The following is a 13,498-nucleotide window of genomic DNA, read 5'->3' on the forward strand; positions in this document are numbered from 1 at the left end:
ATTTCGCTTCAAACATCTTCTTCGGTGTTCCTCAGAGATACGTTCTTGACCCGCTGATTTTTAATTTATTTTTCCGGAAATCGTCTTGAAAACAACATTTTCCTGCTTATTTACGCGCAGGAAAATTGAATTTTCCGGACCAGTACTGTAAAGACTTTACAAGACGCAAAATAAACTTTTCGTGTTCGTTTCCTGGGATATATAACCGGGAAAGTGGTATATAACTAAATATATATATGCCTAACTTGATATCTGTCAAAGATAACCTCAAAATTTACAATAAATTAATGTTTTTTAAGACTTTGGCTAAACAAACACGAAAAATGTTATTCAATATTCGTACGCTCAGTTTTCAGGTTTTCGGCCTGTTTTACAGCACTTACTAACGCCTCGTGCTTCAAATTTCGGCTTCCTACCTGAAAAGTGATCTGACAGCGCTACTCATATGAAAATAACTATTTTCGATGTTGTTTACTTTGTAACTATAGTTGCCAACAAAATTGACAAACTTGATTTTTGTGGAATTTGTAAAGAAATTTCTAAAATTTGTAAATTTCGTCTTTTTTACGATTTCCGAAAAAATGTAATACAAAACACGTCAGTAAAATCTCTTACTTGACTCAGAGCTTTAAAATACTCGGTACAAAGTGCCTCCTATTTCAATTTAGCTCCGCTTCAGTAATGTGAGATTTTCCTGACTTTTATGTAAATAATAACTATTAAACTATATTGGCAATTAGCTTTTACCTACGAGTTTCATTATTTTCAGTACCTAATTAAGTAATTACTTTAAAAGATTAGTCCGCGGCAGTAATTTGACAAATATTTTCAGAAGCAATAAAAGATTTTTAAGGAGCTTTCTTCGAAATTAATGAAAAAACAACAAATTTTTATTCAGCGGTCCCATCCAGGCCCTTGGAATATTCAATCAAATAAAAATAATATTTAGCGACTCATCAATACTAACTCTAATTCTTTCCAATTAAAATATAATATTAATTCTAGAACGAAAAGAATCATCAAAAAATGCAGGTTTAAGGTCAAGTTAAAAATGTAGTGAAACAAAATAATGTTACCAAATGATAAACTTCACTTTATTAAATATGTCGCAATTTGTGAAGAAAGAATGAAAGTACACGGCTCATTTCTCTCTATTTTATGTAAAAAACGTTAACCTAATAGAATAATAATTGATTGAGAACGTGTAAGAAGCATAAACATGTTTCATCCATTAAAATTACATTATTGGAAAAATATTAGAAAATCATTAAGGTAATAATTATGATTTTCTATTTCGGCACAAACTAAAACCATTGGCAACGTCTTTTGACGTTGAAGTTTCGACATTTGTATGTAAGCTTAAAATTTTCGTGTTATTTTATACACTCCGTGCGGTAAAATGACAGATAGTTTGGTTAGTGTGTAGAAATCAAGATACCGTAGCTGTTCAAAATGTGTAAACATGTCATTTGAGGAGGCCAAAATAGTTATTTACCTAACGCATGCGCAGGGAGTGCTGCATTAGTGCGAACGCGGAAAATTTCTTCCCGCAAAAGGTAAGTACAATATTTTTTGTAACGAATAATTCAAATATATTTAAAAATAAAATTAAAAATCATTTAACATTGGTAATTTTTTGCTATTGGGTTGGTAGCACCTTCCACTAGACACTAGTAGTAGAGTGCCGTCTACTACGATCACACAACACGTTGAACAAATTCTTCCCCTGTTATTCTCTTACCTTTTTGATTGCTTATTTTTTGTGTTGATGAAAATTAATTTTACAATTGTAAATATGACGAAACGTCCATTTTGTTTAAAATGAATTGACGTTTCCGTCTGTCTACATTATTAAATACCAACCTTACAATGTAATCTCCTTTGATTTCTGGTTGGAAAGTAAAAAAACAAGGCGTGCGGGAAATCGTTGTTTCCGCACTCCAAGGACAACCCGGGAAATACCGATTTTGAGGCTGAGTACAAAAAAAAATATTACAGCACTAATACCCTCATGTGAAACAAAAAAACAAGTGTCTAATAAGAAATAACGAAGACAACGATAGAATTTTATTACAGAAAATTTGTAACATCCTTTACTAAATTTTTGATTCCTACATTTTATATGTCCTGGTTGTGTTGCATCTTATTGCAACAATGCAATTTTTGTCTTGGACCAGATAATGTTTTTGGCTTCACATGTTGTGTAGGTCTTTATTAGAATTTCTAGTCACCAAGCTGTAAAAAAATCCATCTGTATTTTGCAGAAGCTGCTGCGGCTCTCCAAATTCCGCAACCCGTCCAGAATCCATTACCAAAATCTTGTCCGAATCCATAACAGTATTCAGACGATGCGCTATGGTCAAAACCGTGCACTCCTTGAATCTTTTTCTAATCGTAAATTGTATCAGTTCATCTGTTTCCAAGTCAATACTAGCAGTAGCTTCATCCAAAACGATGATCTTAGTGTTTCGTAAAATGGCTCGTACTAAACACAGCAACTGCTTTTGTCCCACACTGAAGTTATTTCCTCCTTCGATCACTGTAGTTTCCAAACCCAAAGGCAGACCAGCGATCAAGTTTTTCATCTGGACATCCTCCAAAGCCTCCCAAATTTCACAGTCACTGTGTTGACCAAATGGATCCAGGTTCTTGCGCAAAGATCCAATAAACAAAACTGGATCTTGAGGAATGATGGAGATCTTCGCACGAAGAGTTTGAAGCGGTACCGATTTGGTGTCGACTCCATCGATCAAGATGGTACCTTCAAAATGAAACAAGCGAAACAAAGCAGAGACGAGAGACGTCTTTCCAGCTCCAGTTCTACCAACAATTCCTACTTTCTCTCCGGATTTGACAGTGAAACATATTTGGTTGAGGACCATCGGTTTCTCAGGAGAATATTGCATGGTCACATATTTGAAATCGATGTTTCCCTCTTGAGGCCACGCGTCTTGTGGCACAAAACTTCCGTTGTCTTCTTCAGGAGTGAGGTCAGTATATTCCAGAACTCGTTCTGCTGAAGTCATGTAAGCGTCCACATCACTCCAGATTTTCATCCCTCCTTGAGCCATTGCCATCAGATCGAGTGACAAAGTTATTGCTAAACCTGCAATCGCTGCAGAGGTTTCTAAAAAAGAAATTATCTTTTTGGGTTTCGACAACACCAATCAAACTTACTAGTTTCAAAGTGAAGATAACTGAAAATAATAACAGCCATGTATACTACACATATTACGTCAACCCAAAAAGTAAAAGTAAAAATAATTGCTTTTAGCAAGTAAAAAGCGGAAGTGTGGAGGTCTTGGTGGTGGTCAAATTCCTGTTGCAAACATTTTTGAGCATTGAAAGCTCTAACAGTTGTTAGTCCTCGCACCGAAGTCACCAAATGGTTCAGAATTGGACTTCTTACTGAAACGTATAAAATGGTTTCAAAGATAGCTGACTGTCAAAGAACTTACCGACTCCTTCGGTTCTTCGAATACTCTTATTGATAGGTTTGAAGAAATGTGCAAACGTATAAAAAAACACAATCAGTCCTAGGGTTGGCAATATTAGCCAGTAGTTCAAAATAGAGATAACGACACAAATGCCAATTACATAAAACATGATAGTTATGACTTCAAATAAAACTCCTGGGATCATTTGATCGACGCATCCCATATCTTTAGAAAATCTATTTAAAATTCTTCCGGAAGAATGGTCGTTGAAAAATTTTATCGGTACCGCAAGAATTGCTTGGACCAATGCTTGATGGAATTTTTTCGAAATTTTCGCACAGTATTTTACGTAGAAGAAATCTAATAAATGAATTAGTACCACAACAATTATGATAAGAATGGTATATATGTACAAAAATGTTTCAGCTGACAAATCCAAACTAGAATGATTTGGATATTCTATTAGGTCAAGCCAAAATGCCACAAACAAGTCGGCACCGCTGTTTAAAATTTGAATAAAACTCAACATGAATAAGACAAAAAGAGACATCACGCAAGGACCAGCAAAACAATATTTTATGTACATATTTTGGGAATTTGCCTCTAAACTGCGATGCTCCTTGACTTCAGAAACTGCATCAAATTTTTTCAAGGCGATTGTTTGGATTTCATTATCGTATGCCAGTTTTTTAAATTTGTCAGTAATTTCACCAGCTCTCAGTTTTCCGTTTTCAATGAGGTACGCTTTGTTGACTTTTGAGAGGAATTTTAGCTGGTGGGTGACCAACACGACACACTTATTTTTCAAATGGTTCAAAATGCATTCGTTGAAGATGTGTTCAGCTACGTGAGCGTCAACCGCCGACAAAGGATCGTCCAGAAGGTAGATGTCAGCGTCTCTGTAAACAGCTCTAGCCAAGCTGATTCTAGCTTTCTGACCTCCACTCAACATCACACCTCTCTCTCCCACCAGTGTTTGGTCACCGTGAGGAAAAATGGACAAGTCTTCTTCCAAAGCACACACCCTCATCACTTTTTGGTACTTGTCTAGATCCATCTCTTGACCGAACAGAATATTTTGTCTGATACTGGCCGAAAAAATCCAAGCTTCTTGTGGAGAAAACGACAATGTTCCTTGGACATCAACTGTTCCTTCAGTTGGCTCAATTTCCTTCAGAATAACCTGGAGGAGTGTTGATTTCCCACTACCGGCTCCTCCTGCAATGCCTGTCAATTCTCCAGGAAGAACTGTCAAGCTGACGTCGTTTAAAATTATATTTTTCCCAAGTTTTACTGAAATGAGTTTGATGTAAAGTCCTGGTGGGCGCGACGTGGACAAAGAATTGTTGACAAACTGGTTGTATCTTTCTTTCGTCTTTCCAAAGCGTCGGAGTTCTTGCTGTTCGCAGAGTAAAAATTTCTCAATTCGATTAAGCGAACTTTTGGCTTCTGCGGAATAAATCAAACCAAATATCAAACGTTTCGTTACTGTGATATTCAAGTTTCGGAAGAAGTTGAATAAGACGAAGAAATACTGAGCGGTTAAAGGCGACTTAGTAAGCAGAGTGGTCAAAACACAAAAGTAAATCGTAATTTTGTCTAGGTATAGACAAAAACTGAAGTTGGTGATTCGGAGGAGATTGGCTTTGATAATTTGTGCAATTTCCATCCTGAAAAAAAAACAAAGAGCTCAAGTGTTAGGAAATATACAGGGTGATTTGTTAAATTGCACAATTATCCGGCTATGATTCAAAAACAGGCTTGGCGCAATTCCCGAATTAATGCAAATAATTACTGATAACTGCAATTTAATTGATGTCCCGACTTTGCGAAGGTCATTTGAAAACATAAAGCGAAGAGAGTAGCATTATGTTTGGAAGCTGAAGGCAGACATTTCGAACATTTACTCTAGTTCGTAAATACGATTGGAGCTCCTCATGATTGTTTTACAACCGACAAGTCACACATAACGCACACCTTTATGAAAATCAAGATTTTAACGTTCTCAAAATCACTAACCTAACTTTTAAGACTGACATCTGATAATTGAAATTTTAAAGAAATTGCCAACTGAACTATTCAGGGTATTTCACGAGTGATCAGTGCCGTTTCACAAAGAAACTGGTTTAGACTCAGAAAAAAACTAATTAAACAGATTCAGATAAGAAAAAAAAATGGTATGAGAATACTAACTTACTTCCTAGAAAGGTCAACCAGCTGGGCAAAAGGTTTTTCCCAAGTATACAATTTGATAATTTGAATTCCACAGATGATATCGTTCATTAAGCGAATTCTGTGATCAGTTTTTCGAGCAACACTCAGTCTCTGATGCGCGATGTGATTAATCGTACAAACTGAAATAAATCTTGTAATAAAATCGAACCACCGAAAGCTACATAAAATGCATTCACGTGGTTTTGGAATAATGGAAGGCCATGAAAATTGTGCATTTAATTTGGTAGTAAAGCTGTTTGTTGAATTAGGTTACGTTTTTGTTTTAAGTTTGAGGTTAAAAACAGCGTCAATGTCTAGCGCATTGTTGTCAAATTTACTAGTTTGCAGTAGAAGAAGACTCAGACATCGCGAGAAATTCAGCAACATGTTATGTTCATTTTGATAGGTCAGCATCTCAGTGACTTTAGTGACGGAAATCAAACAGTGTGTCCAACGTTAAAAAAATAAATAATGGCCTGTCATTATGCCAAAACAACGTGAACGGTGTTTACCTTGCATAATAATAAACAGAATTACAATCAAAAATCCGCTCATAGCAGTATGTCCCAAAATGACGTCAAAATAATACAGTCCTACCACAAGCTTAAGAGGACCGATCCAGGCGTGATGCAAAAAGTTAAATACATCCTGAAATCGCTCAACGTCGTTGGATAATAAATTAACCATTTGGCCCAAAGTGAAGTTTTGACAAGTCTCTCTTTTCAGTTTCATGTATTTTCTGTACATGAGGGAAGAACAGGCAACGCGCACCCTCATCCCCAGAGAGGCGAATTCCAAATGTAACAGGTGGGTATACAAAAGTCGTACAAGGTTCAATGATACAATTGCCAAAGCAAACATACACGCTTGTTGTTTTGTGGTTCTTTTCGGTTGCGAATTGTAATACTCTAAAAATCGTTTCAAACACAACGGTTGCAAAAATCTAAAATTGGAAATATTTTTGTATTCGAGAAAGTTACAACATTCTAACATACGTGACAACAAAGTCCAGTACCAGCAACACAGCACCTTGAAACATAAATTCGCGGCCAAACATTCTGTACAATGCCCTTAGTAGAGAAGGACTTTTGCGAGAATTCTCTTCCTCTTGCCATTTCTCCTCCAGTTCATTTCCAAGGTTTTCAGAACTGTGCTTGGCAAGGTTTGGGTAAAGATTTTCTTCGGTGAACTCTTTTTTATAATATTTGAAGATTATGGGCAACTGCCAACTGAAAATTTGATGAGTTGAAGGTAAAATTCCATGATAAAATTTTAAAAATCACCAAAACAAAAAACGTGACAGCAAATTTGTTCTCTCCTTCGGATGGACTTTTCTATTTATTTGAATGCTTTCGGAATTTTGCATTTTTTAAACTTTGCCCCAAAACAGCGGTTTGTCAGCAAAGACAAGTTCCAAAAGGTCGAAATGACAACCAGAAAGCAGTTTTGTTGAGTACTCAAGAAGTTTTTTAAACGCAAAACACATCTGAAAACTTCACTTAACGAGACACTGAACTCCAGCACAAGCACTAAAACATCATAAACGAGGAGAATTCTTAAATCAAAGATTCTATCAAATAACGACAACGTTTCGTAGAAATGTTCTTAGTATTTCTTCTCAAAATCATCCCCAATGATTTAGAGTTGTGTTGCAAAGAATTTAGATAAAGGTTGTCGCCAATCAAATTATTTTTGAAGAACAGCTTCCAACCCCAAAGAGAGAAAGCTTTATTTCTGGAATGCTGTTTTTGTCGTTTGTTCGTTTCGGGTGGTTGAAAAAGACTCAAAAAGCCAAGGCGATAAAAGCAAAGTACTCCTGACCTTAATAACAGCAAAATTAGACAGATAAAATACATTTCAATGCGATAAGGTTTTCGCAGTGTTCATTTCGAAACCTTCAAAAAATAAGCACTTAAATTTTAAATTACCATTAACTGACGTAGTAAACGTATACTGCAGACTTTTTTGGAATATGAAATTAGCTTTTATTATTGCTGTATTTGACAACAGACTGTCTATAAGAGATTAGAGGAGTTAAATATGTATCTTTGATAACAGCAACGTAATAAACTAGAACGGCCAACTCAACTGGTTTACTTGATTTTTTTTCGATCGCACCATATAATTTACTTTTTAGACACCCTTAATGAAAAAGGTAATTTTACGTACTCCCATGCGGACGAGAAGTAACTCCTTTTCGTACGTACTTTTTCGGACGCACTTTTTTTCTGACCATAGCGTGGCGCGTGGCCCCATCTGTTGGTCTGTTTAGTAAGTTATCGACGAAACCGATAAAACCGAGTAAACCGACTGAAAACAAATGTCTAATACAACAGTCAAAGTGATGTCTAATGTCTAATATGCCGCCGGACATCCCAGATGATAATCGCAATAATTGTCACCATAAATTTCTTATGTAAATAAGTAATTGTACTGCAAATACCGGGTGATCAAAAAGGACTGTTTAAGTTGGCAGTACAATTAAGAAAATTTTATATTTCGGTTATTTATAACACTGCAACCGGGTATGTTTTGTTGGTTTATTTGACAAATATCTGATGTAGGTATAGCATTAACAACGACAAGCCATCAACAACCGAAAGTTACTCCTGTTATACAATTTAAAATACAATTCAGTGTTACCAACTTAAACAGTCCTATTTGATCACCCCGTAGTTAATTTCTCATTTTGTTGGCAATTTGATGAAAAATACTATAAAAAAATCGTTAAAAAGTAGATACAAAATAAATTTGTAATTTTCCAATGATATCCTTTGCTTTGTAGTTCCTGTGGTCGCCTAAAAAAATTAATGTCCACCTCAGCCAAAAAGATGAACTTTTTGGCCTTGATACATAAATATCTATTATATTCATGTTTATAACAGTAATGTAAAGTTTGTTTTACGTAGTGGTGGTGCGAAAAACATTTAAAAGCTATGACGCACAAAATGTATCGCATTAGAATATATTAACATAATGCTAATGTTTAACAGTGAAGGGAACGATTAAGGCCCGGTTTATTCACCTTGAAGTAAATTTATCTGAGCAGTAGTTGCTATGATTTAGAATCTGTTATTGGTAGATCCATGGTAATTACCGTTCGAATAAAGTTACTTAAAGTGAATAAACCGGCCCTAAAACTATAAAAAATGTACTTATAATTGGGATCGGATTCGACATAATTTCTATAAAATTAAAATTGAAATTCTAGTAAGCTGATTTGTACAAAACTTGAAATTAATCATGCCCAAAGCATGATACAAATTCTACGGAATTTATTTAAGCTCACGGGCGCCAAAACAAATTTGGATGCAACTTAAGAGCAAAGTACTCGTAGCCTCAAAATCGGTATTTCCCGTGTGTTTTTTACTTTGCAGCATAAATTAGGGGAAATTACATTGTAAAATTGGTGTTTAATGACGTAGACAGACAGAAAAATAAGTTCTGCAAGGTTGCCTAAAGGAATAAATGAACGAAATTTGTATAATAAACATTTATTTATCCAACCGATTCCAAAATCAAATCGGTATTAATTTATGAAAAACGTTGTTGTAGATTATTTTTGACCTGCTTGTAACTTATAAAATTCGTAATATAAACCCTTCTTTTCCAACAATTCAGGGTGTTTACCCATTTCAGCTACAGTTCCTTCATTCAAAACACAAATGACGTCAGCATCTTGAATTGTAGTCAATCTGTGCGCGATTGTAATGCAAGTTCTATTTTGCTTAGCATTGTCAAGTGCTTCTTGCACAATCTGTAGAAATAAAGTATTTGTTATACATTTATTTATTTAAAAGTCTTTTAATTTAATACCTTTTCGCTTTCATTGTCTAGTGCAGAGGTTGCCTCGTCCAAAAGAAGAATGCGGGGATTTCTAATTAAAGCTCGAGCAATAGCGACCCTTTGCTTTTGACCTCCCGAGAATTGCGTTCCTTTGCTTCCCAAGGATGTTTCATAACCCTTTATGTTTTCAAGATGAACAATAAAAATATCAAAAACATTTGTTTTACTCACCAATGGAAGTGATGAAATGAAATTATGTATGTTTGCTGATTTTGCAGCTTCAACTATTTCATCCATACTAACTGTTCGGTTATTTGCTCCGTAAGCAATATTTTCAGCAATTGTTCGATCAAATAGATTGGGTTCTTGTGACACAATACCTAGATGTGATCTTAAATTATTTATATCCACATTTTTCATATCTTCACGTTCGAGTGAAACTTCTCCATTGGTTGGATCGTAAAAGCGTTCCAGTAGTTGAATAATTGTCGATTTGCCACAACCACTGGACCCCACTAAAGCTACAGTTTTGCCATGTAAAATGTTCATATTTAATCCATTAAGTACTGAAACTGTTGGTCGGGTAGGATATGTAAAATATACATTGGTATATTTTATGTCTCCTTTCACCTGAAATAAATATTTGTGTAATTAATGCATTTTTATTATCAGCAAAGGCTGATTCCTGGTTTGGCAGCGATAGCGAGCAGACGTGGAAAAAGTGCAGCGATAGCAAACGTAAACAACGACGAGTGAGTGAGAGGTGATAAGGAGAAGACAGCGGGCAAGAAATAGAGGGCATGCCGAAATCGCCGAAAGCAAGGAAAGAAAGCAGCAAGAGAGAAAGAGAAGAGGGTAGGATGTCGGAAGAAGGTCTGAACCCATTCAGAAAGAGTTCCAGAACCGAAAGATCCCCAAGTAGAGGCGAAGAAAGAAATCAAAGCAAAGAAATAGAGGAGAAAATAGAAACAGTGCTCAGAGAGATAAAAGAGGATGTGGCGGGAATAGTAGAGGAGAGCAGAGCACGAAGAAAGGAATTAGCGGCAGCGAGAGAGAAGGAGGGAGAGCAAGAAAGAGAGGACATGCTGAAATCGTCAGAAGTAAGGAAAGAAAGCAGCAAGAGAGAAAGAGAAGAGGGTAGAACGTCGAAAGAAGGCAAGAACCCACTCAGAAATAGTTCCAGAACGAGAAGATCACCAAATAGAAGCCAAGAAGAAAATCAAGGCAAGGAAATGGATAAGGAAATGAAAACAACCATGATAAGAGAGATGAGAGAGGAGATCAAAACACTAAGAAAGGAATTAGCGGCAGTGAGAGAGGAGAATGGGGAGCTAAGGAAAGAATTAGCGACAGTGAGAGAGGAGATGAGAGGAAGAGAAGAAAAAGGGCAGTTGGAGAAGGCAGATTGGATGAAAAGGATGGAAATGATAGAGGAAAATATGGAACAAAGAGAAAAGAAGGAGAGGAAGAATAATGTTATAATAACTGGAATAGGAGCAATAAGTGGAAATGTAGAGAGGGGGGTGGAAGAATGGTTAGAAAGGGAGATAGGGGTGAAAGTGAACGTAAAGGAAGCATTTAAAATAAATAAAGATAAGATGATGCTGGCAAAAATAGAAAATTGGGAGCAGAAGAAGAACATAATGCTAAGTAAGAGTAAGTTAAAGGAAAAAAAAGGTGAGAGGATGTATATAGATGACGATTTGACAAAAGAAGAAAGGGAAACACAAAAGAAGTTAAGAGAGTTGGCCAGAGAGGAGAGAGATAGAGGAAAAAGGGTGAAAATAGGATACAGGAAAATACAGATAAACGGGGACTGGTTTAGATGGGATAAGAGACAGGAAAAACTGAAGAAAATTTGCTAGAAGAAGGAGAGAATAAGAAGACGACTCGGCGAGAAAATGTACAAGGAGAAGGTGAATAAAAAGGTAGAGGGACAAAGACACAGAAAAGTAAGAGAGAAGAGAGAGAATAAGAGAATCGAAATACAATAGGGAGGGAAGAGAGTGTGTGTGAGAGAGGAAAATGATAGCGGGTTGCAGAGGTGGGGACGAGGAGAGAGAGAACAGGAATGGGAAGGAAGGAGAAGAGAGAGAGAAGGTGCAGGAGGTGACGCGAGGACAGTGAGAAGATCGAACACATGCGGCGAAATGTGAGAGAGAAAGAGAAGGGAATGGGGAGAAATATGGAGCGAAGACGGCAGGGAGATGGATGAAAGAGTAAGGAAGAGGAGAGAAAGAATAGAGAACGAGAGGAGGGAGGGAGAAGAATAAATTGTTATTTTTATGTTAATGTTTTGTAATCAGGAATCCGAGAGCCCGTAGGGCAAAATAAAGCATTTTGTTTTGTTGTTGTATTATCAGCAAAGGCAATAATTTAAATTCTGTCGTAAAGTATGTTTTGGATGCCAACTTTAACTGTAATGTTGTAAAGAAAAGTAGGTACTGCTGAACTATGTTACTTACATCATTGCGGTGTAGATACAAAGGCTGGGAAACGTTTTTAACTTCAGGAACTCTTCTCAGTAACGCAAAAATACGATCCGCTGCCATTAAACCCTGCTGAAAGTTTGGAGAAAAGGAAAATGCGGCGCCAATAGACCATGAGCCAATTATTACAGTTTCCGACACTCTTTAATAAAAATAAATTAGGCGAAATACCTTGAGTACTAAAAAATGTTTTTACTTAAAAACCACTCCATAATCAAGATTTGCAGTTATCATCAGAGTTGCACCATATCCCACGCCAACAACATACGCAAAAAGCATTACACTTCGTGCAACACCCATTACAACAGATCTAAAATGCATTTGCTTCTTTACATTTTTTACATATGATGTTAGTTCGGTCACATAATTTTCGTAAAATACTTGTTCACAACCCAAAGATGCTATTGTCCTGATGTTTCCAATTGCTTCAACTGCTATCTAAAGGTATAAATATACAGGGTGATTTATAACAGATGTAAAAAAACTTTGACATCTTGTTCGGGAAGTCATTTTAAGAAAAAAATGTTATGTAGTTACAGATCAGATTTAAATTTTATTGAAATAATAATTATTATTCAAATATAATTTTTAAAAATAGATAACTAGAAAAATTAATCACTATCAAAGAAAAATATTGCCTATAACGAAAACTCTGTGTGAAGCTTAACGTGTGTCAGTAAATCGTCGGCGATACTCTCTAGACATCTTAAGACCGTTATCATCACAACACCCATACAGATAAACAATATCTGCATAGCCAGCTAAAGTAAATTCATTCATTTTGACAGCCATCAACTAGTTATAAATATTTCCACGGCTATTACATTTTACAATTGTATGTAATTTAATAAATTATTTCAATACATTTTAAATCTGATGTAGTTCTGTAAATAAACAAAATAGCACCTATATTAATATAACATTTTTTTCTTAAAATGACTAGCCGAACACGATGTCAAAGTTTTTTACACCTATTATAAATCACCCTGTATAACGTGAGTATCAAAAGAATACTGTTACTTACTTTTGCAGAATTCTCTAAAAATTTTTGATTTACTTGGGAATCGCCCTGTGTAAATTTTTGTTCGAAGTAAACAGACAACAAAATGATTGACGAGAGAGACATTAATACTAATGCTAATTTCCATTCAAAGTAAAGAGCTATTGTGTTGGCTATAATAAATGTTGAAAGAGAGTTTAATACTGTTCCAATTCGAATTCCAGCTGCCTGGAAGTAAAAGATTATGATAAATAAAATTATTACATAGTTCAAATAGAAAAACTAAGTTGCAATTAAATATAAAATTAAAAGAGACAAAATTTAGTGGACAGTTTTAATAAAGTTTGCCTTAAGCTACAACTACTACTTACACCTTGTACACTAGCTGCTTCTCCAGATAATTTTGCGCATAATACTCCGACACCATTATCTTTTCGATCAAACCAAGCCATTTCTTGAGATAACATAGCTCGAAACATGTTTCCTCTTAGTCGTTTCGTTAATTTCTCTCCGGCAATAGCAAAAAAGTACATCTGCACAAATACAATCACTCTTAACTTAGGTGCTCAAAT

General features: G+C 35.6%; 2 protein-coding genes across 2 annotated transcripts in view; both read right to left on the reverse strand.

The window, feature by feature from the left end:
* LOC138129408 (uncharacterized) overlaps positions 1-13,498 on the reverse strand; it is a 202,861-nt gene that overhangs the window by 163,000 nt on the left and 26,363 nt on the right. The window contains 5 exon segments of the mRNA XM_069045700.1: positions 9,669-10,067; positions 11,903-12,068; positions 12,123-12,364; positions 12,951-13,154; positions 13,298-13,459. Coding sequence (XP_068901801.1) covers positions 9,669-10,067; positions 11,903-12,068; positions 12,123-12,364; positions 12,951-13,154; positions 13,298-13,459 — 1,173 coding nt within the window.
* Positions 1,846-7,520, reverse strand: LOC138129334 (probable multidrug resistance-associated protein lethal(2)03659). The gene is made up of 7 exons (XM_069045623.1): positions 6,935-7,520; positions 6,647-6,880; positions 6,164-6,594; positions 5,635-5,791; positions 3,459-5,107; positions 3,178-3,408; positions 1,846-3,127 (listed from the first exon to the last, which is right to left on the reverse strand). Exons 1-7 carry the CDS (start codon positions 7,015-7,017, stop codon positions 2,193-2,195), a joined length of 3,720 nt encoding a protein of 1,239 aa, XP_068901724.1. The 5' UTR covers positions 7,018-7,520; the 3' UTR covers positions 1,846-2,192.

This window comes from Tenebrio molitor, chromosome 4, assembly GCF_963966145.1.
Source record: "Tenebrio molitor chromosome 4, icTenMoli1.1, whole genome shotgun sequence".
Classification (NCBI taxonomy): Eukaryota; Metazoa; Arthropoda; class Insecta; order Coleoptera; family Tenebrionidae; genus Tenebrio; species Tenebrio molitor.

Coding starts and splice junctions, on each gene's coding strand:
- LOC138129334 (XM_069045623.1), bottom strand. CDS start 7,017: ATGCAAAATTCCGAAAGCATTCAAATAAATAGAAAAGTCCATCCGAAG. Junction 6,595..6,646: donor GTACTGGACTTTGTTGTCAC/GTATGTTAGAAT, acceptor TTCCAATTTTAG/ATTTTTGCAACCGTTGTGTT. Junction 3,409..3,458: donor TCGAAGAACCGAAGGAGTCG/GTAAGTTCTTTG, acceptor TATACGTTTCAG/TAAGAAGTCCAATTCTGAAC.